The sequence below is a fragment of the Astyanax mexicanus genome, chromosome 3 (assembly GCF_023375975.1).
Source record: "Astyanax mexicanus isolate ESR-SI-001 chromosome 3, AstMex3_surface, whole genome shotgun sequence".
Classification (NCBI taxonomy): domain Eukaryota; kingdom Metazoa; phylum Chordata; class Actinopteri; order Characiformes; family Acestrorhamphidae; genus Astyanax; species Astyanax mexicanus.
The window spans coordinates 42,676,346-42,702,167 of NC_064410.1; the positions used below are offsets into that span (position 1 = coordinate 42,676,346).

At 37.5% G+C, this 25,822-nt stretch overlaps 1 protein-coding gene across 1 annotated transcript; it reads left to right on the top strand.

Annotated features, from left to right (window-relative positions):
• The first annotated feature begins 546 nt into the window (after positions 1 to 546).
• Positions 547 to 24,537, top strand: zmym4.1 (zinc finger MYM-type containing 4, tandem duplicate 1). Its single transcript, XM_007249374.4, has 28 exons — positions 547 to 824; positions 2,595 to 3,515; positions 3,935 to 4,039; positions 7,428 to 7,483; positions 7,609 to 7,767; positions 8,266 to 8,341; positions 9,247 to 9,481; positions 10,786 to 10,963; positions 11,126 to 11,338; positions 12,004 to 12,154; positions 12,271 to 12,386; positions 12,542 to 12,757; positions 13,498 to 13,648; positions 13,996 to 14,171; positions 15,620 to 15,818; positions 15,917 to 16,078; positions 16,191 to 16,225; positions 17,692 to 17,836; positions 17,965 to 18,077; positions 18,218 to 18,389; positions 19,948 to 20,193; positions 20,282 to 20,385; positions 20,902 to 21,049; positions 21,217 to 21,368; positions 22,517 to 22,631; positions 23,024 to 23,257; positions 23,375 to 23,516; positions 23,788 to 24,537. The coding sequence occupies exons 2-28, from the start codon at positions 2,606 to 2,608 to the stop codon at positions 23,999 to 24,001; spliced, it is 4,923 nt and encodes a 1,640-aa protein (XP_007249436.3). The 5' UTR covers positions 547 to 824; positions 2,595 to 2,605; the 3' UTR covers positions 24,002 to 24,537.
• The last annotated feature ends 1,285 nt before the right edge of the window (positions 24,538 to 25,822 follow it).

Here is a 25,822-nt window from a genome sequence, read left to right on the forward strand (position 1 = left end):
CTGGACTGGATGTGTTCAGTGAGTAAGAGAAGGAGCATCATGGCTCCCATCAAAACTAATTTCACTTCTGACTACTCTAAAGAATATCAATGTCTGGTAAAAGTAAAAAAATATGAGTCTTGCCCACTGTACAGTTTGTAACAGTGATTTCAGCATTGCCCACAGGGGACAAAATGATTGCAATAGGCATGTTCAGGTGAGTTAATGTGACTATAAAATATATACAGAAAAACAGTACATTATGGCTATTATATATATATATATTATAAATTATATAATATATGATGTCTGTAACAGGGCCCTCAAGAGTTGTAGCTACTATTTGCAAGATAATGTGTAGTTTCACATAGGTAACCCATTGTTATAGCCCACCTGTATCTCACAAGCGTCCCATCTAGGCCATGTTTAACACCTCCTGGTCTGGCTCGTACTGGACACCCATATGTGGGGCCAACGTAAACCCCACGGACAAAACTTTCTGATTCCCAGTTTGTCTACCCCTACAGGCCCCACATGGACATGTTACCTGTGTCCAGTGAAAGAGTGTGGGAGCTGCTTGGAGGAATCAGCCTGCTGGCCGCTCGATGCCGCTGTTGCAGCAGGCCGTGGTGCTGTTTTCTGCAGGGGGAGTGGAGCTCTCTAGCAGCAGCGTGCGGAAGGAATTTAGCGGGACTGAGAGTTGGTTAGCTGCAGCGCAGACTCACACACACCTTATTTTTTATTCTCTTTTGCACTTCAGAAAACGATAATCGCCGTGTCGCCGTGGCTGTGCATGGACCGTGCTGTGTGACCGGCTGCTGACTGCAGAGTGTGCGGGCCCTGAGGTCAGTGTTTACGGGCTGGACTGCGTGGCCCGCGTGGTGTTTTGCTGTGTGCAGACCAGCTACTAACAACATTGAGCGTAACTAATTTATCAATGGGAATGAACGAAATAAATAACCACGGCTGCTCAGAGCAGAGAGTCAGTAAAAGAGGGAATTAGTTAGCTTAGTTAATTTAGCTAACGCTATGTTAGAATAGCTAGCTATTTTTATATCCAGCTATCCTATAAGAATAACTGAAATATCGATTAACTGCTCTCTCCCTTATGTTTTGCCTGAACAGCTGAAATAACGTGTGTAAAAATGCCTCGGTCAAGCCATTCCAGTTTTCCGTTCCACCTCAAATGGCAGGAGCCAGAATGTAAATAATGCACCTTTTTAAGGTGGAATGGAAATGTGGATTAATTAGCTAAGATAGACAAGTTCTGAGGCGTGTTAATTCCAGCTGCAGACTAAAGTAGCCCCAGCTGTTTTTAGCTAACCTAGCTCAACTAGCATACAGTTAACAGTAACGTATGTTTTTGTGCAATGGGTTAGCTAAGACAGCTAATTAACCTAGGTTGGCTAATATTAACTCCAGAATGGACAACATGACAATAACTTTAGATACTCCCCAAAATGGCTTAACGTTAGCTCGGTTAGCTTAGCTAACCACTCTAGCTAGCAGCTTTACCTTAAAATCTCATTTAGCTAGATAATGTTAACTCTGACCGTTTTTTTATATTTCATCTAGCGTTTGCTAATGTTCTCGAATTAACTTTAGTTTTCCAAAAAATATAGCTAGCTGGTGCTACTCATTTAATTACCTCAGTTTTTGTTGTTTAACGTGTAGTTTTGGTTTGTTGTACTCCCATCTCCAGCATGGCTCAGTTTTGCTCTGTGTAACTTTACAAGTTACACACTTTGTACAATAAAGGGACATGACCTCAATGTGTTTGCTCACATATAATTAGTTATAAGAGTGAACAATACTACTGCTTCAATCACTGCTCTTTTATACACACAAAGTATTTCCCAGACTATGATTAATTAACATTTAGTTATCTTTATTATCTTTAAGGGTATTATTGCTTTATGTTATTCTATTATTACGATGTTAGTGAAATTTAATGGTTTTAAAAATATAATATTGTTTATCACAGTCATTTTTGGGACAATACAAAGTCCACAAAAATGGTACTGTGACAGAATATATAGCTATGTATGAACTCCGTAATAGTTTCATGGTATTTTGCATGAATGACTGTTACAATCTCGTGAAAATCTAAATTAGAGGTGTGCCATATCATACTGTATGCAATAATATTGGCAAATAAAATGTTAAATTAATTTTGTTGCAGTAGTGCATTCCTGAAATAAATTTTAATTTAATTGAATTTTTGTTGCAATATAGTTACTGCAAAAATACCTTGGAATACTGTAAAATTACTGTAGGGCAAGATCGGCCATCTGTATTGCATATTTTAGCACATTTATTAGTTTGTGTTGTGTGTATACTGTATGCAGTGTCCATAAGAGCTGCCAACTTATAAGGTGCTTCCAGAAAAAGAAAAAGTGGTTGGTTATTACTTAGTTCAATCATCGAATTCCATTGCGCTATTTTTGCTAACCACCAAGATGAGACATTGTACAAGAAGTGAATCTTATAGGTGCAATAACATGAAAACAACTTGTTTAGTTCTAAGAGGTGAGTGCAGAATGTTGGCCCTTTGTCACACCAAAAAGATAATTTATGTCAACAACCTTAATGTTGTGTGTTGTCTTGTCCAGCAGAGGTCTGAGACATGGATGCCTCCCCTCAGTCTCCTGAAAAAGAAGGTACACTGATGGAGAGCACGTCCCCGGTTGGAGAGGACCCAGCGGCCTGTCACAGTGGTGATGTTCATTCCACTGATGGCAAAGACAATGATACATTAGATGATCATTCCAACTCACAGTCTGCAAAAGAAGAAGAATGCGCTTCGGAAGAAAACCAGGTGGAAGAGGGTGAGGAGGAGGAGGATGTTGAAGGGAAGTCCGCAATAGAAAACGTCAACAACAAGCAACAAGAGGACCAACAGATGGATTGCGATCAGAAGGAGGCAAGTGAGGAAAACATGAAGGTCAAAAAAAATCTAATTAGCTCAGGTGAAGAGAGGGACAAGGACGAGATACAACCCCAAGGTGAGGAGGCAAACAGAGATTTGGAAAAAGAGGATGCTGAGCATCATCTGGAAAAGGCAAAGGAGAAGAAAACTGATAAAGAGGAACAGAATCAACTTGATGAGGCGAGGCATGGAAACCTCATCCAGGAGACAGACCAGCAGGACACCACCGGGCAGCCTCAGGTGGATATAGTGACAGAACACAAAAAAACAGAAGACAGCACAGGTGAGGAGGAAGGCATAGATGTCACAAGACAGACAGACAGAACTTTTGTGATTAAAGAAAGTGAACAAAAACTGGAAGATGAGACGGACAGAACTTGTGCAGAAAACACTACAGAACACATTACGTTTCAAATGAGACAGGAGAAAGAGAAGCACAACATACCAGAAGAGATGGAAAGGCCAGAGGATGATGAGCCAAGTACTGAACAGGAAGACAGAGGGACAGTTGATGAAGAATCCACTGAATCACCAATGGATATTGATCACACAATTGAAAAGATGAAGGAGGATATTCCAGATGATTTTGATTCCTCTAATTCACAGGGTGAGTCTGAACAGATTGTTTGGCTTTATTTAGTGTGTTTTGTATCTGTTCCCTTGTTCAGTAAAAAAAGGTGTTTTCCCCTTCCATGGAGGATAACACTAAGATAAGATAGCTTTATTGTCATTGCACTAAATTCCACTAAATTGAGCAGCAATCCCAATGTGCTTAAGACATACAATAAATAATGAGAATGAAAGAAAAACTATAATGCACAAATAAACTAATTTATACAGAGGATTTATGAACAAATATATATATACAGTATAAGCACTGATTATTGCACCCAAGTAAATAATCTGTCTTGGTAAATAGTAAATACTGGGCTACTTATTTAGCTTATATTACAGTTATTTTTGTCTCTGTCGCCTTTTTTTTTTTTAAACTTGAAAATGAATATAAACGTTTTCTTTTTACTCAAGGCAAAGCTGAAAGTCCTTCTCAGGAACTAGGGCCTGAATTGAAGCATTCTGATAGTCAGGACCAGTCTAATGTGTCCTCTGAAGATGCGTCATCAAACAGATCCGGTAAGCACATTCAGTAATCATTATCCAAGTCACATGGAGCTATAAACAAAGAGATGTTTTGGACAGTTATCAGTCATCTGACAGAATCTCTTAATGTGAGCTGTCTTTGTGAATTGGGAAGATGTGAAGCTGCAAAAGAAGAAAAAACATTGGCTCCTCCACCCCGGTAAAATGGAATGTTCTCTTAGAGACCAAAAAGAGTGCTTAATGTGCATCAAAATACAAGGACCTACCAATAATCCACTCCAAGATGAGCAAGAGCTATTAAAAAAGTGCAGAGTGAGCTGTCTTCAGCGGCAGTGTGTAGGTAATATACAGTTCAAATATTAGGAGAGCAGTGGTTGTATCTGTTAGTTCCCTCCAATATAGACATAAAGCAGACTGCATTTGGTTTGAAAGTGTACAGTGCATCCTGGTACAATCCTGTTGTAAAAAAAAAATTGAAGCCAAAAGACTAAATGACTAAAAAGGAAGCTATCGGTTGTGCCAGAGCATTAATGATAGAGACTGAAGGCGAAGCTGTGTGGGCACCTAAACACAGCCCATATTTTTTTTGTGGAAAACACTTCCCCGTCTCTATTGGGAGAGTGCAGAACAACTGAACATGATTTTCATCAGAAACAAGAGAGCGTGGCTCAAGCAACTGCACGCCAAGTTTGTAAGTACACCAATATATTATTTATTGTGTTGAAAGTGTTTATTTATTTATTTATTTATTTATTTATTTATTTATTTTGTATAAATGTTATTTTGACACTGCCAAGTAATTGTAATTATACACGGATATGGGGATACCTTACTAATAAACCAACTGGGGGTGGGTTTCCCAAAAAGTTTTCGTAGCACTTAGATGATTTTAGATGGTCAAGCGAGCTTCTCATTGAGCACTCTCTTTCCATGTTAAGATGTTCTAAATGCTAAGATGCTTTTAGGAAACTCTGCCCTTATTCAGAGAAATTGCTGCTCTTTTGATTTGTATGACTGTCATGGACTCTAAACATCTGTTATTTTATTATTGTTCATTGAATTTATCATACATTGCCTAGATATTACATTAGATCAGTCTCCATGTATTGCAGTATTTGTACTGCATTCTGCTCATTCTGTAGCAGTACACTTTTAAAATAAATGCTAGATATCCTTGTGCATGGCATATATTAAAATACTTGATTGATATCATTGGGTTTCTATTTATCTCTGTTTATCCATATTCATCAACAGGCCGCAAAATTTGGCTCATGGGCGACGGTTACATCCGACGTGGTGAAGAGAGGGCAAGGAGGACTACAGGTGTTAACCTCGGACTGAACGCCCAGGTCCACTGGTTTGGCCAGAGTGGAATGCAGTGGTGTTCCTTCATCCCTTTTTTCCACCAGACCCTTCAAGGAAGACCAGCTCCTGATATCCTACTCATACACTGTGGCAGCAATGATCTAGGACATTTGAAGACCCTGGAACTTGTTGGAGCAATGAAGAGAGACCTGTCTGATCTCAGTGTGAAGTTCCCGCAGATAAAGATTATATTGTCTGCCATCGCTGAGCGACCCCAGTGGGTCCCTGCCAATTCAGGAAAAATAAACAAGGCTAGAAAATGGGTTAACAAGGTCATGTCTGCCTTCGTCTTGGGTTTTGAGGGGATTATAGTACATCATCCTCACATAACGTTTGATCAGCCTGGTCTGTTTTTAAATGATGGAGTTAATTTCTCCTCTGTGGGAAATGATATATTTTTAAATGACATTTCTCTCTGTCTGAAAGACTTAGTACAGTAGGAGCGATGCTGGCTTCAAATTTCACGTGTAAATATTTTACGCAACTTTAAAATTAGTCTAATTTTGAAAACATTTTTTTAAACATTGTTACAGCTCATTTTCTATATAATGCTTTGTATGATTTATATTGCAATAAATAAATGATTTATTAAGCACTACTGTCTTTCTTTCTTTTTTAGATTTTCTGTTCGATTTATGAAAGAAAAAAGCTGCTGGAAGCATGGCAGGATCTTATCAGTATTATAACGAAACTATTCACTGAACAATGATACAGTTATACACAGTGTTTATACAAATCATACCCTATGCTTTGCAGGTGCGCTTATATAAAATATAGCAATAACAACATAATTTTTTAGTTTTTAAACAAACTGCTCCAAAACTGAACATACATGAATTCTTCTATGATCTGTGACTTCTGACAAATAGTTTAAAAGGCAGAATGATGCAAATGCATCAACAAAATCTGTGCATCTACCCCCTGAGTGTCTATGGGGTAATACAAATTCTGATATTGGTGTTTCAGAGTTGCAGAAACCGCCACCTTTTCAGGAATAACAGGAAGGATTTCCGAAACAGCGTTGTCTTTTGCTTATCTTAACAATAGCTTTCAAATGTAATCATATGGGGAAATTCAGTCATGTGAATTGTGATATTCAAGAATACATTCTTTCTTTCTTAGTTTTTGTTAGCTATTTACAGGATAATAGTCACATAGATTTATTCAGTGTGATTATTTTATATACTTAAAAAATTTCTGTTTCCTGTGAGGTTTTCCCAAACTGTTTTGACCAACTAGATTAGTAACATTAGGGAGAAGCAGGGCGAAGAAGGGAGAAACAAAACTACTGGAGGTCTGTTAGAACAGTTTACTGCTGAACACAATGTTGCTTTCGTTCGTAAATGTCAGTTTAAACACAAAGTTATTAACACAGTCAAATGTAAACTGTATGTCACAAACAAAACAAAGCCCCCTGTGTGTACAGTTGCTACTGAGTGCAATATGTGATCTGCCATTTTGAAGCGGGATCCAAAAAAAAAAAATCATTTTTTAATACCATGTCAAATTCAGTTTGATATAAAAGCCGTCTCTGTATAGGGTTATGGATTTTCATATATAGCTATTCTTGGTTTTTTTTTTTTTTTTTTGTGGTGGTGGAAAAAGTGCTTTTATTGGCTGGTTCATGACACTGCAATGGCTAACAGGAGCAGTGTGACATGGTGTAGCTTTGTTTTTAGCCTTGTAATACCTTAAGTATTATTATTATTATTATTATTATTTGAAAGTTCAACACATTGATTCATTACATGCATGCAATCTCCAAAATCCACGGTAGTCAGCCCTCATCTCCAAGTCACACAAATGAGTATAGTTTATTTATTACCTGTAATGATGTGCATTTCTAATAAACATTGCAAGTTGAGAAAATGAGAAGATGCTTTGCATAAACATAAATAGATCCTGTCCAAAGATAACCTCATAATTGGTGTGGTTTATTTTAGCAAGGGCATGACAAAATTAAGATTACTTGTACTAAAGGTGTTGTAAGAGTGTTGTTGTGTAATGTCAGACTTGACTTTCCCTCCATTTATTATTATTTCTTGTTCATCAACAGAAAACCAGACCACCCAGGAGCTAAAGGATGAGATGGTGGAGTCTTCTATAGAAACAGTAAGCATACTATATTTTATATGTGTGCATTCACTTATTTTATAGTAACAAAGCAAATTTAAAAGAAGTTCTTGTTTGTGTTTTAAAAAATATATAAAGAAGTGTCATTTCTTCTTCCTGCCCAGCCTGGTCAGCCAGTGGTGGAGGCTGAGAAGATGGATTTTGAGGACTCTGGTGTCCTTTCTGTGAAAGTTAAAGATGAGCCTATGGATGAGGAATATGAAAAAGCTCTGGCACTTCAGGATCCACCTTCAAAAATCAAGGATGAGCCAGACACAAGTGAAGTGAGTTGTGTTTCTTGTTTAGTTTTTCAGCTCATAACTTGTGTGTAATATACTCTTACGAGTGTAAAAGTTGTTCAATATTTAATTTAAGTAAATACTATAGTTCTTATAGCACCATGAAACTTAAAGAAGCTTGGCTGCTTAAATGTTACAAGTCAACGAAACCTCTTTTTGTTAAGTGTTCAGTATATGTCATAGATGTACGTCTACTGCCTAAAATATTAAATTATTTTAAATTTAACTTATTAGCAAAAATAACAAGCCCTTTATGAGTTGAACTAAAAGCAGAGGGAAACATTCATCTCTGCAAAATTGGAGCTTGGAAGGAATTCAGTTTGCTGTAAACTATTAAAACAGTAGACTTTTAAAAAAGAAGAAAATGAAGAATAAAATGATCATATTTTTTTGAGAGATACAGTATATAATCCAATCTGTGTTTTATTTTTTGTGGAGGCATTATTTATTATTGGTGACATTTTGCTGGTGTTTAAACTACAGGAATGCATCCAGAAACCTGAAGAAGAGTTCAAGATCAGTGCAGTGTTCTCAGTTGGGAAAAATCCTGCATCTTCAGGTATGTAAATGACAGTTGTTCATTGCTGTTAAGTACTGCATACTCTGTATTTCTGTATTGTAAATGTGTATAATCACCTATCCAAATTATTAAACACAGGTTCAATCACTGCTAATGCTGCCATTGCATATGTATAAAACCAAGCACCTAGGCAACATGCAGACTGTCTCTACAAACATTAGCAAACGAATGGGTCTCAGGAGATCATTGAATTCCAGCATGGTACTCTGATAGGATGCAGCACCTGTGTAACAAGTCCAGTAATGGAATTTCCACACTACTAAATATTCTGCAGTCAACTGTCAGGCATAGTGCACAGAGGTTGCCAACTTTCTGCAGAGTAAATTTCTGTAGACCTCTAAACTGTATGTGGCCTTCAGATTAGCTCCAGATCAGTTTTTAGAGAGCTTCCTGAAATGGGTTACCAAGGCTGAAAATCAACATTCAAGCTTCACATCATCAAACACAATGCAGGCAAACAGATACTTTTGACAGTTTAGTGTTTATCACACATACCATTCATAACATAACATTTCTACACCCATTATCTATTTTTTTCAGCTTCACTGCTCATGTAGGACACTGTAGTGCTATAATTAAAGACTGTAGCTCTTCTATTTCTCTGCATATCTTTATTATACTCTTTTCACCCTTTTCTTTAATGATTAGGAGAACCACAGAGCAAGCGTTTTCCTTCTGGTCAGAGACAGAATCTCTGAATATGTTGCTGCACAGTTTATAGTTTGTGTTGCTCATTCTCCAGTCCTTCCTCAGTACCCACAGGAAGCTGCACATATCAGAGTGGTATTCACCATAGCTCACAGTTTTTCTGCAGGGTGATCTTTTTCTTGACAGGGAAGGAAATGGTGTTGTGGTGATTGTTTGCCATCGTCTCTGTTCTGCAGGGACCAGCAGCACCTCAACAAAGTCCGCCACCAACTCCCCTGCTCCTGCTCTGACTCCAGCCAGCTCTCTGTGTGTGGTGTGTTCAGGCTGTAAGAAAGTTCTCCTTAAGGGCCAAACGGCGTTCCAGCGAAAGGGCTCTCCCCAGCTCTACTGCTCACCACAGTGTCTCTGCACTACAGCAACGGACCTGATGACCAAGTCTATCCCTAAAAAAACTTGTCATTACTGCCTCAGGTGAGCATTTTCAGCTATTGATTTATTTATATTATATTTCTCTTTTTAGATAAAATCAGCGTGTGTACTGAATAATAGCATTTACATGTCCAGATTGGTCAAATCACTTACTAAATGATTTAAAATCAGGCTTTTAATTGCTTGTGCTGGCAAGGCTGGATAATGGCAAACCCATAGTCTAGGAAAGCTTACAAATGTTCACTTAAATTACCTCCTTGTTTTCATAAGCAGTCTTTTTTACAGGGAATTTCAACTATGAAGCTTAAGAGAAGTTAAGAAGTAAATTTTTTATAGTTTATTAACTGTGAATTGATTACTTATCAAGGTATTCAAGGTTTTTAATGGGGGGGGTGTACAGAACTGTACATATGTTTTAGGCATCTAAGAACATTCTTTAAAGAAGACATTTTATATAAAACCTGCTTTGTGTATGCTTTTGTATTTGTACTTGGGTCTTGACAACCCGTATAAACACTCCAAGCATGAAAAAAAAATCCATCCATCCTTTCTCTGTGAATAAGATAAAAGAGTTTGGGCTCAGAAATTATATGTTTCTAAGAGCTGTTTGGATGCTTCCTTATTGTGACATCACAATAAGCAAAACTGCATTGAACCACCCTGGCACCACTTCTCACTTGTCAACCCCCACCAGAGCCCCACCCACTAGATCAAAGACACTGTTTCATTCTGCTAGCTGAGAACCTCAGTATATAGTATATAGCACAATTAGCTGGCAGACTTTTTCTGATGGAGGGATCTGTGGCAAATCAGCAGATGCTGAGATGTAAGTACTTTCAAATAATGAGTTTTGTGTGGTAAACACTCAGCATATACGGTATATGGCATAGCCAGCCACAGCTTATTTGCATAAAATTAATAGAACCTTTAAATGGATCATTCTGAAAGTGAAATTCTGAAAGTAAATTGCAAACTTTTAAAAGATACCACATCATCTGTTTTTCATATATCTTTAGTTCAGTTTCATATATGTTAAATTGCAACAATTTTAACAAGTATTTTCTTGCTTGGTTCAGATCAGGTGAATCACACTGTAAATATAAACAGCCTTTTTTGTAACCTAAGAAACAAAATATGGAATTTGACCAAAAACATACAAAGTTGTACCCAATACTATTTGTGCAGGATATATAATGTTTTATATATGTGCACACAGTTACATATGTTTAGATATAAACATGAAATGAATTGTTTGCTGTAAATTTTTCTTTAAAGTTTGTTCAAGCCAGAATTACTCTGATATTAATAATAAAAAAAAATGTTTGTTTTTTTTTTCTCTTCTGCAGAGAGATTTCCAACCCAAAGGATGTAATCATTGCTCCGGTTGACTCAGCAGGAGCAGTAAAGGACTTCTGCAGTCAGAAGTGCCTCAGCGCCTTTAACTTCAAAAGGGACAGTGCAAAAGCTTCACTTGGAGGCAGCTCTAAAAGCACGAAGTGCAGCATGTGCCAAAAAGCCTGCACTGTAAGTAACTCCTAGATATAGTTTAGTAACATCGCCTAATTTTATTTTATGTTGTAGTGAGGATGCTCTGAGCAGATAATTGTGATGATGATAACGGAGTGGCTTTTGGAAGTCAGTCTGATCTGATCTTTTATTTTTTTTCTCTCTCTCTCTTTCTGCTAGACTCGTCATGAGGTTAATTTCTTGGGCAGTGTTCATAAATTGTGCAGTGATTTCTGCTTCAATCAATTCCGCTCCTCCAATAAGCTCACCATGAACTGCTGTGTCCAGTGTGGAGGCTATTGTTACAGTGGAGATGGTCAGTGCCACTGTATGGTAGTAGAAGGCACTGTTAAAAAGTTTTGCAACCAGAATTGCGTCTCTGTCTACAAAAAGGTAAGTCAGGCGTCTGCCTCATTTTTTATTTTTTTCTGCATCACTAAATAAATATATTTTTTGTAGAAGTGTACTGAATAAATACATCAGTGCTATAATGATAAGGCATGTTGGTTTAACATTGGAATTTGCGGTTGACCGCAACAACAATCGGCGTGTTTCTGAACATTTATCCTAGCATAATGTATGTCACTATGAGACAAAAATGTGCAGGAAATTGGGAACTTTGTGTATTGTTGCACCAATTGGGAGAAAATGGGAAACATTATAAATAAATACATTTTTAAAAATTGCGTGTTTGCAGTTAGAAATATGGTTTCTGTTCCTAACATTTATGCCACTTATTTCTTCAAAAGAAAAGAAAAAAAAGTTTAAAAAAAGCTGCAAAATGTAGACATTGCAGTTGACATTGTATTGTGTTTTCCTTATGCAATAAATATTGCAATTTTAAAAATACAGATATTCTCTCCATATTTAAACTGAATTCAACCAAAGTCAATGATCTGGCATGTCATGTTATTTATAATACGCCCTGCAATCAAGATCTGAGTGAGTTAAACATAATTAGACATAATGTTTCTCTGTGTTTCTCATGCAACAATCACCAGACTTACAAATTCGAAGAGATTGTGATGTATTTTGTTGTGTTTTATACTGTTTTGCAGAAATATGGGAAGCCTGTATCGTGCACAATGTGTCGAGGTTATCACTCTATGCAAGAGATGGTGGAAAACATAAACACAGAGGGCAGCAGAGAGCTATTCTGCTCCACTGCATGTGTGACTGCATACAAAGTACAGTCTGTCAGCTCATCAGGTATGTATATTTTCAAAGAATGTTGGGAAGCAGCAATCCAATTTCTGTCTTTATACTGTCAGAATGTTACATTAAATATTTTCTGTCTCTGGTTTTCCTTTCTCCTACACATTAAGGTGCTGCAGTGGAATGCAACAACTGCAAGCTCGTTAATGTGCCTCAGTACCACCTTGCCATGTCAGATAGTACGATCCGCAACTTCTGCTCCTTACCTTGTGTGGTGTCCTTTCAGGTATGCTACTCTTCAGACTTCTGTTGTCTCTAGAACATTCTGATGAACTGAGTTATTGTTGTCTAATATTGAGTTTATTGTGAGGGACCATGTTTAGGGCTTACTGTCTTGCTTCATTATATTGTATTTATTTATTTATTCATTCATTTTTGTAGGATTCCTTTAATAAGACAAACTCTCACAACCAGCTGAATGTTGCACCATCTCTGAGCACCGCTGTGCCTCAGTCTGCTCCAAAGCTTGCCTCCACCAAACCTGTTTCTGCAGAGCCCAGCTCCTCTGGAGCTCCTCAAATCCCAGCAGTGACCAAAATTCCATGTGCACAGTGTCAGCGCTCCTTCTTCCGCAAGCCTGAGCTGCTGGACTTTAAGGTACTCCATATATAAAATGTTATAATGTTGATAAATGATGAGTTTGTTGTATAGGTCAGTAATCCAGGTCTAGAAAGTATAAATTCATTCAATTTTATAAAAGTCATGGGGTAGGTTTTTACTTATTGGATTGGGTTACCCCATCTCTGGTTTGTTGAACAATATATAAGTGAAGTGTAATAATACTTGAATACAGCTTCTGATATATATATATATATATATATATATATATATATATATATATATATATATATATATATATATATATATATATATATGTATACATGTATATATATGTATACATGTATATCCGTCCAGTTGTAACAGATAGGACATGCCATCAAAAATTTGTAGTACTGGTCAGTCATAAGCTTTAAGCTTTTTTTAATATATAAACTTTTCAAGTGGAACTTGCATTGTGTACTATGACTGACCATTACATTTGTCCATCTACACATCTACATTCAATTGGTCTATAGCTTACTGAGCACCATGTGTTCTCCGTTAAGCTGTGCTAAACCTTTAAAAAAATACAAAGGGATTATTCAGGTTGATACAAATGTGTACAAACGGAATAAATTAATAAAATAATTAAACAATCCAGGAACATAGGCTGTCTAGCAGATCTAACTCTTCTGTTTACCTCTGTGTTTGTGGATGGTGTGAGTTCTCTAGTTCTAGTCGGTCATTAGCTTCCTGTTTCTAACTCAAGTGGTTTTGAATTCTGTGTGATCCTGCAGGGCAAGATGTATGTGTTCTGTGATAAGAGTTGTATTGACGAGTTCAGGAGGACCAACTATATTATGGCACAGTGTGTGTATTGCAAAATCGACAAGGTGGTGAAGGAGATAAAGAGGATTAACAACACAGACTGCTCTTTCTGCAGTGAGGGTAAGACCTTGCTTTGATGCCTATTTAAACGTTTTAGTGAGTTTTGAGTTTTAGTAAAAGTAACAGTAAAAGTTCTCAGGTTTTAAATAATAAAAATATGTTGCCAAAAATGATCAGGCTTGTATATGATTTCAAAATTAGAAAAAAGTTGTTTTTTAATCGAAGTGGTCAGATGGAAGTAAAAAAAATAATAAATGTGAGAAAATTATGAATAAATAAATAAGAAAATAAATAAAACCTTTTAATATTCAGCTTTCTCTACACATAATGTTATTATTAAAAGTAATATATAATTGCTGGGTGTGTTATTTTACAACAAGAAATTAATGTATCTGTGTTTCTGCCAGGCTGCAAGTTACTCTACAAGCATGACCTTGTCAAACGCTGGGGGAAAAAGCACTGTCGCAACTGCCTCTACTGCAGCGGCACCTCTCAGACTTTGGTCACCAGCGTTTTTTCAGGCAAGCAGGAGGAGTTCTGTGGAAATGAGTGCTTGTCACAGTACACGCTGTTATTCTGCCAGGTAATACCTGAAAGCTGCTTTACTTTTATAAAATGTTATGTATGTATGAAAATTAATGTCCACAGGCTCCGAGTGGTCCAGCGGGCTAAGTTGTTAGATGACGCTCTCTCCCCACATCACACCAAAGGGTGATGTCGATCAGCAGAAGGCGTTTGTGAGCTGATGTATGGGAACCGAGTTGCTGCGCTTTCCTCTGAGTATTTACTTATTATTAGGTGACACTTCAACCGAAGTGACTTACAAGTTTAGTGTCTTGCCCATGGACACTTTTTGGTGTAGCAGCACAGTCACCCAGACCCAGTTTTCCAGAACGCAGCCTTGTCACCCAGACCGGAAATTTAACTCGTTTCCCACATAATGTGATGGCTCATTATGAGGTAGTGGTGTTATCCACTGCACCACACCAACCAGGGTAAACTGAGTCGCGATACACAAATGCAGGAGTATAAATGTGCAGGCCACACTGTAGGCAAATGTGAACCAGTATTTGGTGTCCTTTTACACTGCCAGTGGATATTAAGCAATACATACATTACAAGGTAGTTCAAACTTTCTGCTGTTATTTTATTCTTCTTATATGGTCATATTTTGTTTTTTGATTATAATCAATTTTCCCCATCTTCTAACAATCAAACTACAGATGACAAGAAGTGTTTAAAATTAGGTTTACTTCTAAAAACCTATCCACACACAGTATATAATCTATAATAATAATTTATAATCTATATAATTCAAAACAAGCCCATGCGTTCATATTACGTGCTGACCTCGAGTACACGCAGCTGTGGAGAAATTCATACACAGATAGACACTGGATTATACTTCAAAACATGGGTTTGTGGCTAAAAAATTGCGGTAGGATTTATTTATAGCTAAATATATGCTTTATCGCACTGAGTGTTTGTGTCGAAAGTGCTGGAACTTTTTTTCGCTGCAAGCTCAGTCCACGGAGAGGAATGGTTAGCAAATAAGTGAGGCGCTGGTAATGAAGATAAGGCGGATAAAATTTGGAGTGTTTTCGGATAATTTAGATTAAAAAGATAAAATCTCAGTACATAAATTCACGATTACTCCATTTTTAAAATCGCATTAAAACTGTAATTCAAATTAACTGAATTAAGCGTGAAAATTGCCCAGCACTAACAGATCATTAACCATAAACACTGTTGTCACCTCATATTGGCAAACTCAAAACTTTTAAAGCATGGTGACTCCTAAACCCAAACGCTCATTACTTTAACTCTCCAAAAATCTGTAGATGAGGCTAAATCTTTGATTTGTTCTGAAATAATTTAGTTGTTTTCTCAACACCATAGAGGAGTGAGTGACTATCATTGTACATACTACACTAAATTATCTTTTCTTTGCATTGTCCTCCACTCGGACATCTGATACAGAATAAAAGAAGGCTTTTATGTGGTTATGATCATCTTCAAAATGTCTCACAGGTGGCTAAATGCAGCATGTGCAAGCGTGCCAAGAAGATGGTGGAGTCTGTGAAGTGGCTGGGAGAGAAGAAGCACTTTTGTAGCCTGCAGTGTCTGATGTACTTCTGTAGTCTGCAGGGTAACTCTACAGCTGCCGTCAGAGCTTCTGTCAAACCCACAGTTACACAGCCTACCACTGTACAGCCTGCAGTCACACAAGGTAAAGCTGAGGAGGGGAACATTTTAGGAACAGCACTTGCTTTTTTAAGAAGTTACTCTGTTCTTTGTTTCTCATTCTTCATAATCTCTGTGTGACAGCACCAGTCTCCACCACCCCTGTGCTCCAACCTGCACCCAGCACTTTGACCACCCAGACATCAGCGGTTAAAACTGAGGACACACCTGTAATTGCCAATGTTATATCATTATCTAACGCCACTAACGGGCAGCCTAATGTCCTCGGAAGTGCTGCCTTGCAAGGTAAGTTTACCTCCCTTTTTCTCTAACTGCTTCCTCTTGCAATTGGATTGATTAACACTTGCAAGTTGCTCTGCTGTTTTATGTATGCTCATGTCGTATTCTTGTGTTTCAGGGGCTGTGCCTTCTTGTGTGAAGCTGATAGGACATGTAAGTATGCATATAAGTGGTTTAGTAAAACACATTTACAGTACTGCACACAAATCTGAGTGTTAAGATGTATTCAGCATCATAGCAAAACCAGACAAGCATGTGTTTACTAGAATGTTAAATATTAATATCTTACTACTGTATTTAGTAATATATTTCATAATGTTTAATGTACACACACTATATATCTAAATGTCACTAATTCTAATGACTGCATTCAGCTTCTTTCAGTAGAACACACACAGCTTGTTTAGGCTGTAAAGAGTGGTACTGCCAATAGAATAGGATTTTGTGGAACAGATAAACACTCATAATGTACTTATGTGGTTATACAGACCAACTGGCACGTATTTTGACCTAGTGGTACCCTTAGATAATTCCATTTTCTAAAGTATGCATATTGCTTCTTTTTACATTTCACCTGATTCAGTCAGCTACAGTGTTCACAAGCATTCTTTCGGCCAATCAGAATGCTTAATTTTCACCCAACCTCCCCACCTCACCTAGCTTCACCTTAAACTTTATTAATGATGAGACAAAGTTGTGCACATATATTGTTAAGTATATTGTTAAGCAAGCTATCTTTTAAGCCATTTGCTACTTTCATCCTTGCTTCATATTCCTCCAAATTGTTAACGCAGTCTCTGTTCTGAAGACTCTCGTGCACTCTCTCTCACTGTTTCACACACGCGCACACAACTGATGACATATTTTCTCTAGTCTCCCAAGCCTTAATTATTACTGTCCCGTTTTTAAGTGATTGAAACCACTGATAATTCAAGGTTGGCATGTCTGGTTGTACTGTTATTAAAATTCTGTCTATAGTTTTTGATCAGAGGAGCATGGGTCCCTTCTGTATGAGTTGGTTCCTCCTCTCCATGAACCTATTGGTGCCATGCCTATAGCCTGGCCTGCCACTGAACTTAAGAGCAGTGAAACTTTTTTTTTTTTCCCTTAGGGATGATGGTGCTCCATCTTTCTTTGTTTTCTGATTTTTTTAACAAACACTTTCAGTGATGCCAACATCCAGACTGCTCAGTCAATGGCTCTCATAACAGCAGTTTTTTATATTTTTTCTGTCCTTCAGAACTAACAGAAAGTGGAGATTTTTTTTGTTTGCCATCTTTTTTAAATTTGAAATTTTTTATGGTCTACCAGATGTGAATGTTTGTTGGGGATCCACTTTTTTAGACCCCCATTTTCATTTATTGGTCTTTGATTTCCCTATTTCTTTGGCACATGGATTATTTCTATCTAATCTCCTCATAAATATATACCTTGAAAAATAGCAAAAAGTAGCTAAATGCTGTTTTGACCTAAAATGGAAAGATATGCTTTGCTATGCTAGGTTTTGACTTTTGTACTATTAGGTAGTTTGTAATGAGATGTTTGGATGTTCAGAATGGCTTCAGTACATCTCTAGTTTTTATTAGTTGATGAACTTGCCTGTAATGTATCTGTTCTAGGCCAGCACACAGACAGACGCTCTGAAAATACCCAGTGCCCCAACACCCAGACTACTAAAAAACAAAGCTTTGCTCTGTAAACCCATGAGCCAGAACAAAGGAACATCCTGCAAACCCAATACGTGTGATGTGAATCTACAAACAGGTACTGATAATAAATACTGTATATATATATTCAAAATAAACTACACTTAAACATCCAAATACTTACACACTGTATGTGTGTACACCTGTGTCTGTGTGTGTGTGTTTTTGTGTTTTTTTCACCCACAGATATAGCCTCGCCTGACATATTAGTGTTACCCATACCAGTGCCAGTGTATGTTCCTGTACCCATGAATCTCTACACACAGTTTACACCACATGCTATGGGACTTCCTCTGCCGGTGAGCTGCTTATACTCTCCTGAACGATACACTCGCTGTGCGCCAACAACCCCACCCAAGCCCTACCCACACAGTATTAATGTGAGTGTCTCCCCTTCAGAACTACCTGTAGTATGTTAATGATATGATTTGCTCTCTAGGTGCCCGTTCCCATGTTTCTGCCCACAACATTGGACAGTGCTGAGAAGATAGTGGAAACCATTCAGAAGATCAAAGAAAAGATCCCAGATGACCCTCTAGAGGCAGACCTGATCATGATGGCTGAGATGGTGGCAGAGGACAATGAGAAAGATAAGACTGTCTCCCATGGAGGTAAACAAATTGGGGTCCTTTTAAATACTGTATATATACACACACATACAGCTCTGTAAAAAATAAGAGACCACTTAAAAATTATGAGCTTCTTGATTTTTCCAAATTGAAAACATCTGGAATATAACTAAGAGGAAGATGGATGCACACAAGCCATCAAACCAAGCTGAACGGCTTGACTTTTTGCGCCAGGAGTGTAATAAAGTTATCCAAAAGCAGTGTGTAAGACTGGTGAAGGAGAACATGCCAAGATGCATGAAAACTGATATTAAAAAACAGGGTTATTCCACCAAATATTGATTTTTGAACTCTCAAAACTATGAATATGAACTTGTTTTCTTTGCGTTATTTGAGATCTGAAAGCTCTGCATCTTTTTTGTTATTTTTCATTTTCTGCAGTCTGTTTACTTGATTCTCCTTTTGTCAGGACCATCAGAGAGCAGTTATTATTTGGGTGGTGGATCATTCTTAGCACTGCAGTGACACTGGCATGGTGGTGGTGTGTTAGTGCGTGTTGTACTTGTGTGGGTCAGACACAGCAGTGCTGCTGAAGTTTTTAAACACTGTTCATTCTCAGTGACCCACTGAGAATGACCCACTGCTCAAATAATACCTGCTCTGTGGTGGTCCTGTGGCATCCTGAACATTTGAAGAACAGAATGAATTTTACATTTTACAGTATATTGCTTACTTACAATACTTCACATCTTAAGTCTTTAAACTTTGTAATAGTCATGGCAGTATCATACTGTATGATCTGAAGTGGTTTTCTTTCTGTGTGTAATGATTTGCTGTATTTTTTTGTGCTATAAGATCCACTTAAAATCCTTTAATTTTTCCAGAATTTGTCAGTGCGCCTTATATATGAGTTTTACCAGTCAGGTTGTAAGGAGCATTAAAGCCATTTTTATACAGGAGTTTCAGTTTAGTTCTTCAGCGGTTCAGCGGTTCTTCAACGGTTAGCATTAACTGCTAACCGTTCATGCAGCTTTGCCATCAAGCTACCGGCGCTCAGAGGGAGCAAAATTGGCCCTGCTCCCTCCGAGTGGGTAGATGGCGCTTTCTCCCCACATCAGGGTGTTGTTGGCAGCACAGGGCGTCTGTGAGCTGATGTATCCAAAACCAAGTCGCTGTGCTTTCCAAGTGTGCAGTGATGCTACTCAGCAATACTGCAGCAGCTTGAAAAAAGGCGGTGGCTGACTTAATGTATTGGAGGAGGCATGTGCTAGTCTTCACCCTCCTGGTCTGTTGGGGCATCACTAGTGATAGGGGGGAGTCCTAATGAGTGAGTTGGGTTATTGGCTGTGCAAAATTGGAGAGAAAATGGGAAGAATTTGAAAAGAAAAAAAAAACGCCAGCTAATATTGGCCTGACTTACAGGAACACTCAGCGGCGAGACCTACTGAATTACAAATATGGCAACACCTCTGTGCCTTACTAGTGTCACATAATGTGCCTTATAATCCAGTGCAGTTTATGTATGAAAATAGACCAGAAAATTTACGTTTATTGATAGTGCGAAAAATATAGTCCTCATGGCTCATATCTTGCTCCTCAGACCAAGATGACAACTACATTGAAGATTTCGATTTGGACGCCCTGTCCGGTCATATAAGCTGGGACGAAGACAGCGTCTCTAGTGCCTCTCGATGTCGACAAACCTCAGAGTCTGAGAAAACTTATCCGCCTCCACCTCCACTCAAAAGAGGTCATCGGTCACCCAGCCCAAGCTCCACCTACACACCTGACTCCACCCCAACCCCACAAGAGCCACAGCTGGACCTGGAAGCAGACTTCCCTGCTGGTGAGAGCGGAAATAAATGAAAGTATCACTAAGGTACACTTATCAGTTTATAGTTCATAGTTTGCTTACAGATGATCTTGTTTTTCAGAATGTTTCGAGCTTCTGGAGCGGCGAAAGGAAAAGGAAAAAACCACAAGCCCCAGACAGCGACCTCGGCGAAAAGGACGGGATGGCTTCCCACAGAAAAAACGAGTATGATCATCACACAGATCCTTCATGTCCAAACGTTTTACCTGAATCTGAGCAGTATATTTTAATATCTTCCATTTAGAGTTCACTCTAAAACCACTAACAACTTTATCAAGCCAAAATAGCTTTAAAATATCACCAAAAACTCATAATAATAAGTCCTGTCATGATAATTGCATTTTGATTAACCGTACAATATATGGATATGACCTCAAATATTTTTGCTCAGTATTACCAATTGTGTTTACTTATTGGGGAGCATCCATTAACATCCATACTTGATTTAAACAGAGGTTTTATTTTATCTGTATTTTACTAATTTAGAATAAATTCAAAAGAAATAGTTAATTGTGTGTTTAAAGAGTAGAATTGCAATATTATTCTATTGATTATGACTAATATTCTATTTATTCAAATAGTTTATTGCATTTAGTTTTGGAATAATATATTTATTATATATAATATAATTTTTAATTACCTGTTTGTGGGAGTTATACTTTAATCACTATGTAACTCTAGGCACGCAAGCGTACAGGAGGCAGTCCACGATCACCATCTAACCTTCCCAACGTCTCAAAACTGCACCACGAGTATGGTGTCCAGGCGTGGAAAAGCTGGATACGCTGGAGGAACTCACAGCCCAATATAGAGGTGCCGAAGATGGGCTGTAAGTCTGATTTCATAGAGCTTTATTCCACAACGATGTTCTGCCTTTTAGTTGTGTTTCACAGCATAATATCATGTATCATTGTGTCAGGTTTTGGGTTTGTATCATCAGTATTATGTTACATTTGTCTTTGTAATACTTTTCTTTCCTGTTATTTATTGAACCAGCTCGTAACATGATGTTGAAGGAGGACATGTTGCAGTGTAGCACAGCTGAGCTGAGCTACGGTCTCTGCAAGTTCATCAGTGAAGCCCGGCGACCTAATGGAGAAATGTACCGTCCAGACAGCATCCATTACCTCTGCTTAGGCATCCAGCAGGTAGAAACCACACACTTGGTGCTTTCTGTTAATAAAATGGTTAGGGCTGGATATAATTAAAAGATTAAATAAAAAAAATTATACCGATACTCATGATAATGATCATTTCTGATGCATTTTTTAAAATTGCAACCAAAACAAATCCAAAAAGCCGACATGAGGTTCACTAGTAAAGGCTACAATACTTTTGGATCTTGTTGGAACAAACAAACAATAAGCGTGTTTGTTGAGCTTTATTAAAAACAAAAACAACAGCATTACTTTAACTGCTTAAACTACAAATATGTTCCATGATAATATTAATGTATGCATTCTTGTTTTTTTTTTGTTTTTTTTTTCTTTTTGTGGATTTTGTCTTTTTAAGAAGTATCAGCATTAGATTGGCAAATGTAAATTATAGTTACTATAGTTACTACTTATAGTTATATATAAATTAAATATATTTATAATTATAATTGTATATAATATATTATATAATTATAGCCATGATTAATTTTTTAAATGCTAATATTTCACTGTATTAATGTGACTGGGCATTAATAATAGTGTTGCGTGGTTTAGATTTGGCAGACCTTTTTTTTTTTTTTTTTTTTTTTTACTGTATTATAATATCTTGGAGTAGAGAGAGAGAGGAAGACGAGACAGTGCAAGATGAGACAGTGCAAATGAGAGCAAGCGAGCACAAATGAGAGAGAAAGAGAGAGAGAGAGAGAGAGAGAGAGTGACAACACGAGCAGCTAAGAGATTTCAGCAAAGCGGCGGTGTGTGGACAATTTGAATGATCTGCGTTTCTTTGCGTGTGCTCTCTCTTTGCTCCCTTGTCATTTTTTTAAGGCATAATAATTTAGAAGTCTTTAAAAGAACATCTTCTATACATTTTTATTAGCCAAGCATTTACTACTACTTCTAGAAAGTGGCCTCTATTTAGGCCTCTAACTGGCTGTTTTGAATCCCAAATATTACTAGTAACACACATTTCTTATATGCACACACATATTGTACATAAATACATGCACATATTGTAGTAACAGCTTTCTAATAGAGTACCGATGAGAAAAATAATAAATTGCCAATGATGTTTTGTGCTAAAATCTTATTATTTCTATTATGTGATGTATTAAAATTCAGTGTATTATTTAATTTTACAGCACCTCTTTGAAAATGGACGAATGGAGAACATTTTTGCTGATTTGTTCTACAGTAAATTCAGTCAGAGTATAAACACCCTTCTCAAAGACTGGAAACCAACTATTATGCCTAGTGGTAAGAAATTATTACTAATAATAACTGTCAATATAATATTCATTTATTGAGCACTTTAAGACTTGTTTATGCTCATCATTAGATATTCATAGAGACAAAGCCATATATGTCTGTACTCTGCATTATTTTTTTGCCTCTTTTCTTATGTAAAGAGAGAATAAATGAGCATTTATAAAAACAGAATCTTAAATAGTCTTAAAATGACAAAATAATGAATGCCTGTTTAATCATAGAGATTTTGGTTAATCAACAAAATTATTTAAATGTGTCTTAAAAGCAGTGTTTCCACAGAATTCCATATAAATGAGCTGTTTAAACAATTGTTGAGAGCCTAATTACACTTGCTTTGTTGTGTTGTGTCTGTGTGTGTCTCTGTCTGCGTGTGCATGCAGGCTATGTGCACTCTCGAGTGGAAGAGGAGTATCTGTGGCAGTGTAAGCAGCTGGGTGCGTTTTCTCCCAGCGTGCTTCTCAACACCTTGCTCTACTTCTGCACTAAATTCTTTAACTTTAAGACTGTGGCTCAGCACCGCCGTCTGTCCTTTGCACACGTCATGCGCTGCACTCGCTCTCACGGCAACAGCAAGACGGCCTGCCTCCGCTTCTACCCCCCGGTGCCCAAAGAGGGTAAGAGAACATGTGCACACATGCAAGACGATTGATTTATTTTGTTTATACTGAACCTTTATTCAAAAATGCGGAAAAAAAGAGGAATACATTGAAATTGTGTGCTTTTGTTTTCAGGCACTTCAAATGCAGAGGAAGTACCAGCTAAGAGGAAGAGAGAGGATGAGGAGGATGAAGGTGTCGTGATGGAAATGCAGGAGAATGCTGGTAATCCGCTCCGCTGTCCTGTCAGGCTCTATGAGTTCTACCTCTCTAAATGGTATGTCTATTAATCAGTCCTCTCTGTTTTTGCTGATCATGTGTTGATCATCAATGACTGTAGAAACTGTGTTTTAACTTGAAGACGATGAATGAATTGGTTAAATAATGGTTTTGTTGATGGATTGATTGATGGATTTGGCTTTTGTAGAAACGGTGATTAAGTAGGGATGTGAATACTTCACTAGATTTCTCTGCCCTCTGTTCCTGAAGATGTGCCTGTTTAAGATCTGAAATCTGTTCATTAATCCCATATTTGTTAATCCTTCCAGCTCGTCCTCAGTAAAGCAGCGGACAAACATTTTCTATCTGCGTCCTGAGCGCTCCTGCATCCCCAACAGCCCGCTGTGGTTCTCCTCCTCGGCTCTAGATGACGAGGAGCTGGACATCATGCTCACGCGTATCCTGACAGTTCGAGAGCTGTATCTGGAGAGGGAGATACCAGCAAGTGTGTCCGACTCGGAAAATATCACAGATTCTGACTGAAACGGTCATGTACACACCCATACCTGAACTATTTTCAACTGAAACTTTACATCAGTGGAGCATCTACATGTGAACTGTCAGCAGGATATACAGTACATCCTCTTGTTAACGGTTGTAATGGTATTATACAAAACCAGAAATCTGACCAAATCTATTGTCCTTCCTCTCCGGTTCCAGAAAGTGCAGTGTCGGCACTCTGGAGTGGCTCATAATGAGAATGTTATCAAGCTCCAAATACAAAAAAGGCGCACAACTCTTTATAAAGAAAATTGGTCCTGTATTTTAAGTCACTCTGAAGTGCTTGTTGCCAGTTTCCTTTTTGTTTTGTTTTTATATCTTTTTGTTCTTAATTGTAGCATTTTATGTTTAAAATGGTAAATGTTGATATAAAGGAAACAGAAGTGACTGTAACAACAAAATAAACAGCTACAACACAGTTTAAAGATCCCGTACAGGTCCTGACTGTTCTCAAAGACTGAGCATGATGCTAATGACTGTTGTACAATGCTTCTCCATTACACTCTTTGTGTATGCTCTTTGGTATCCTTGTGACTTCATTGAACTGCCATGTTTTCTGCAACACTAAAGAAACAAGACTGTCCGTTTCAAACTGCTGCCCGTATTCAGAAAGTGCGGATCATGCCTGTAAACAGAAGATTTTCCAAGATTTGTTTCATGTTCTGTTTTTTTATGGATAAAAAGGTTTTGTGATCACAAAGAAGCTGTGCATTATTTTTAATCAAAATAAGATAGGGGGCCTCGTCCACAAGTATCGTCTCTGAATCGCTCTCAGCACATAAAAAAACAGCTAATCAGAGGCTGAGGAAGAGTAACCACTGGTAAGGTCCCTGCTTACTGATGCGTAATACAGGGGGAAATACTCTATTTTATTTTAAGTTGACGATGAGGCGATCAGACAATGAGGAACTAGCACGGTTGAACTGAATTTCTACTACTTAAGGGGGCACACGTCAAGTTTGGAACAACAACATTCTAATTTATAAGCGTAAAAATAATTTGTTTATCACTTGTTTATAAATGAGTATAATGTGAAAATATTTGCACATATAACAGGTTTATTTCAAGCTGCAGTCTGTGTAACTATTTAAAATAAATGCCATCAATGTGCTTCTGATATTATCCCTGCAATGCCAAATACATTCTTTAAAAAAAAAACAAAAAAAAAAACAGGGTGTCTAGTAGATCCCTGGACCTTTTTCTGGCTGTAATAGCTTTTGCTGGTTACCTGATCAATCATGGGTGCTGCTAATGGTGCTGTTACAAGAGCTAATGTGAACACAAAAATATCAGAACAGTAAACTCAGTCTTATCTGCTCATTCACTCATCGTAAGCCAATACAACTAAAACACAGAATAAGAATGGAAGAGAGCTGGCAAGCTAAAAGAAATTGTGACCAAATCCTCACTAAAATCATTTGATCCATTCACTGAAAAGAGCCTGCGCAACGAAAAGTACTTTTTAGCGTGCTTGGTGTAATTACACATTCTCACCAAAAACTAGCGGACATTCACTTTTTAATTAATATATAATTATTAGTGGTGTCAAGCGATTAAAAAAATTTATCCGATTAATCGCAACAATTTTCTGTGATTAACTGTGGTTAATTACGTTGGTTCTTCTAAATTAGTTAATTGCATTAACAATACCTTTGACAGCCCTAATATTTACAGTATATATTCATTTTTCAAAAATTATTCTGGAAAAGCCATGATTTGTTTTTAAACCACAGAATTGTTGTCAGCTGTGCTCTCTTAATGATGGATCCCACTTTCTTCATAAACTGTATAAATCACAAAGTA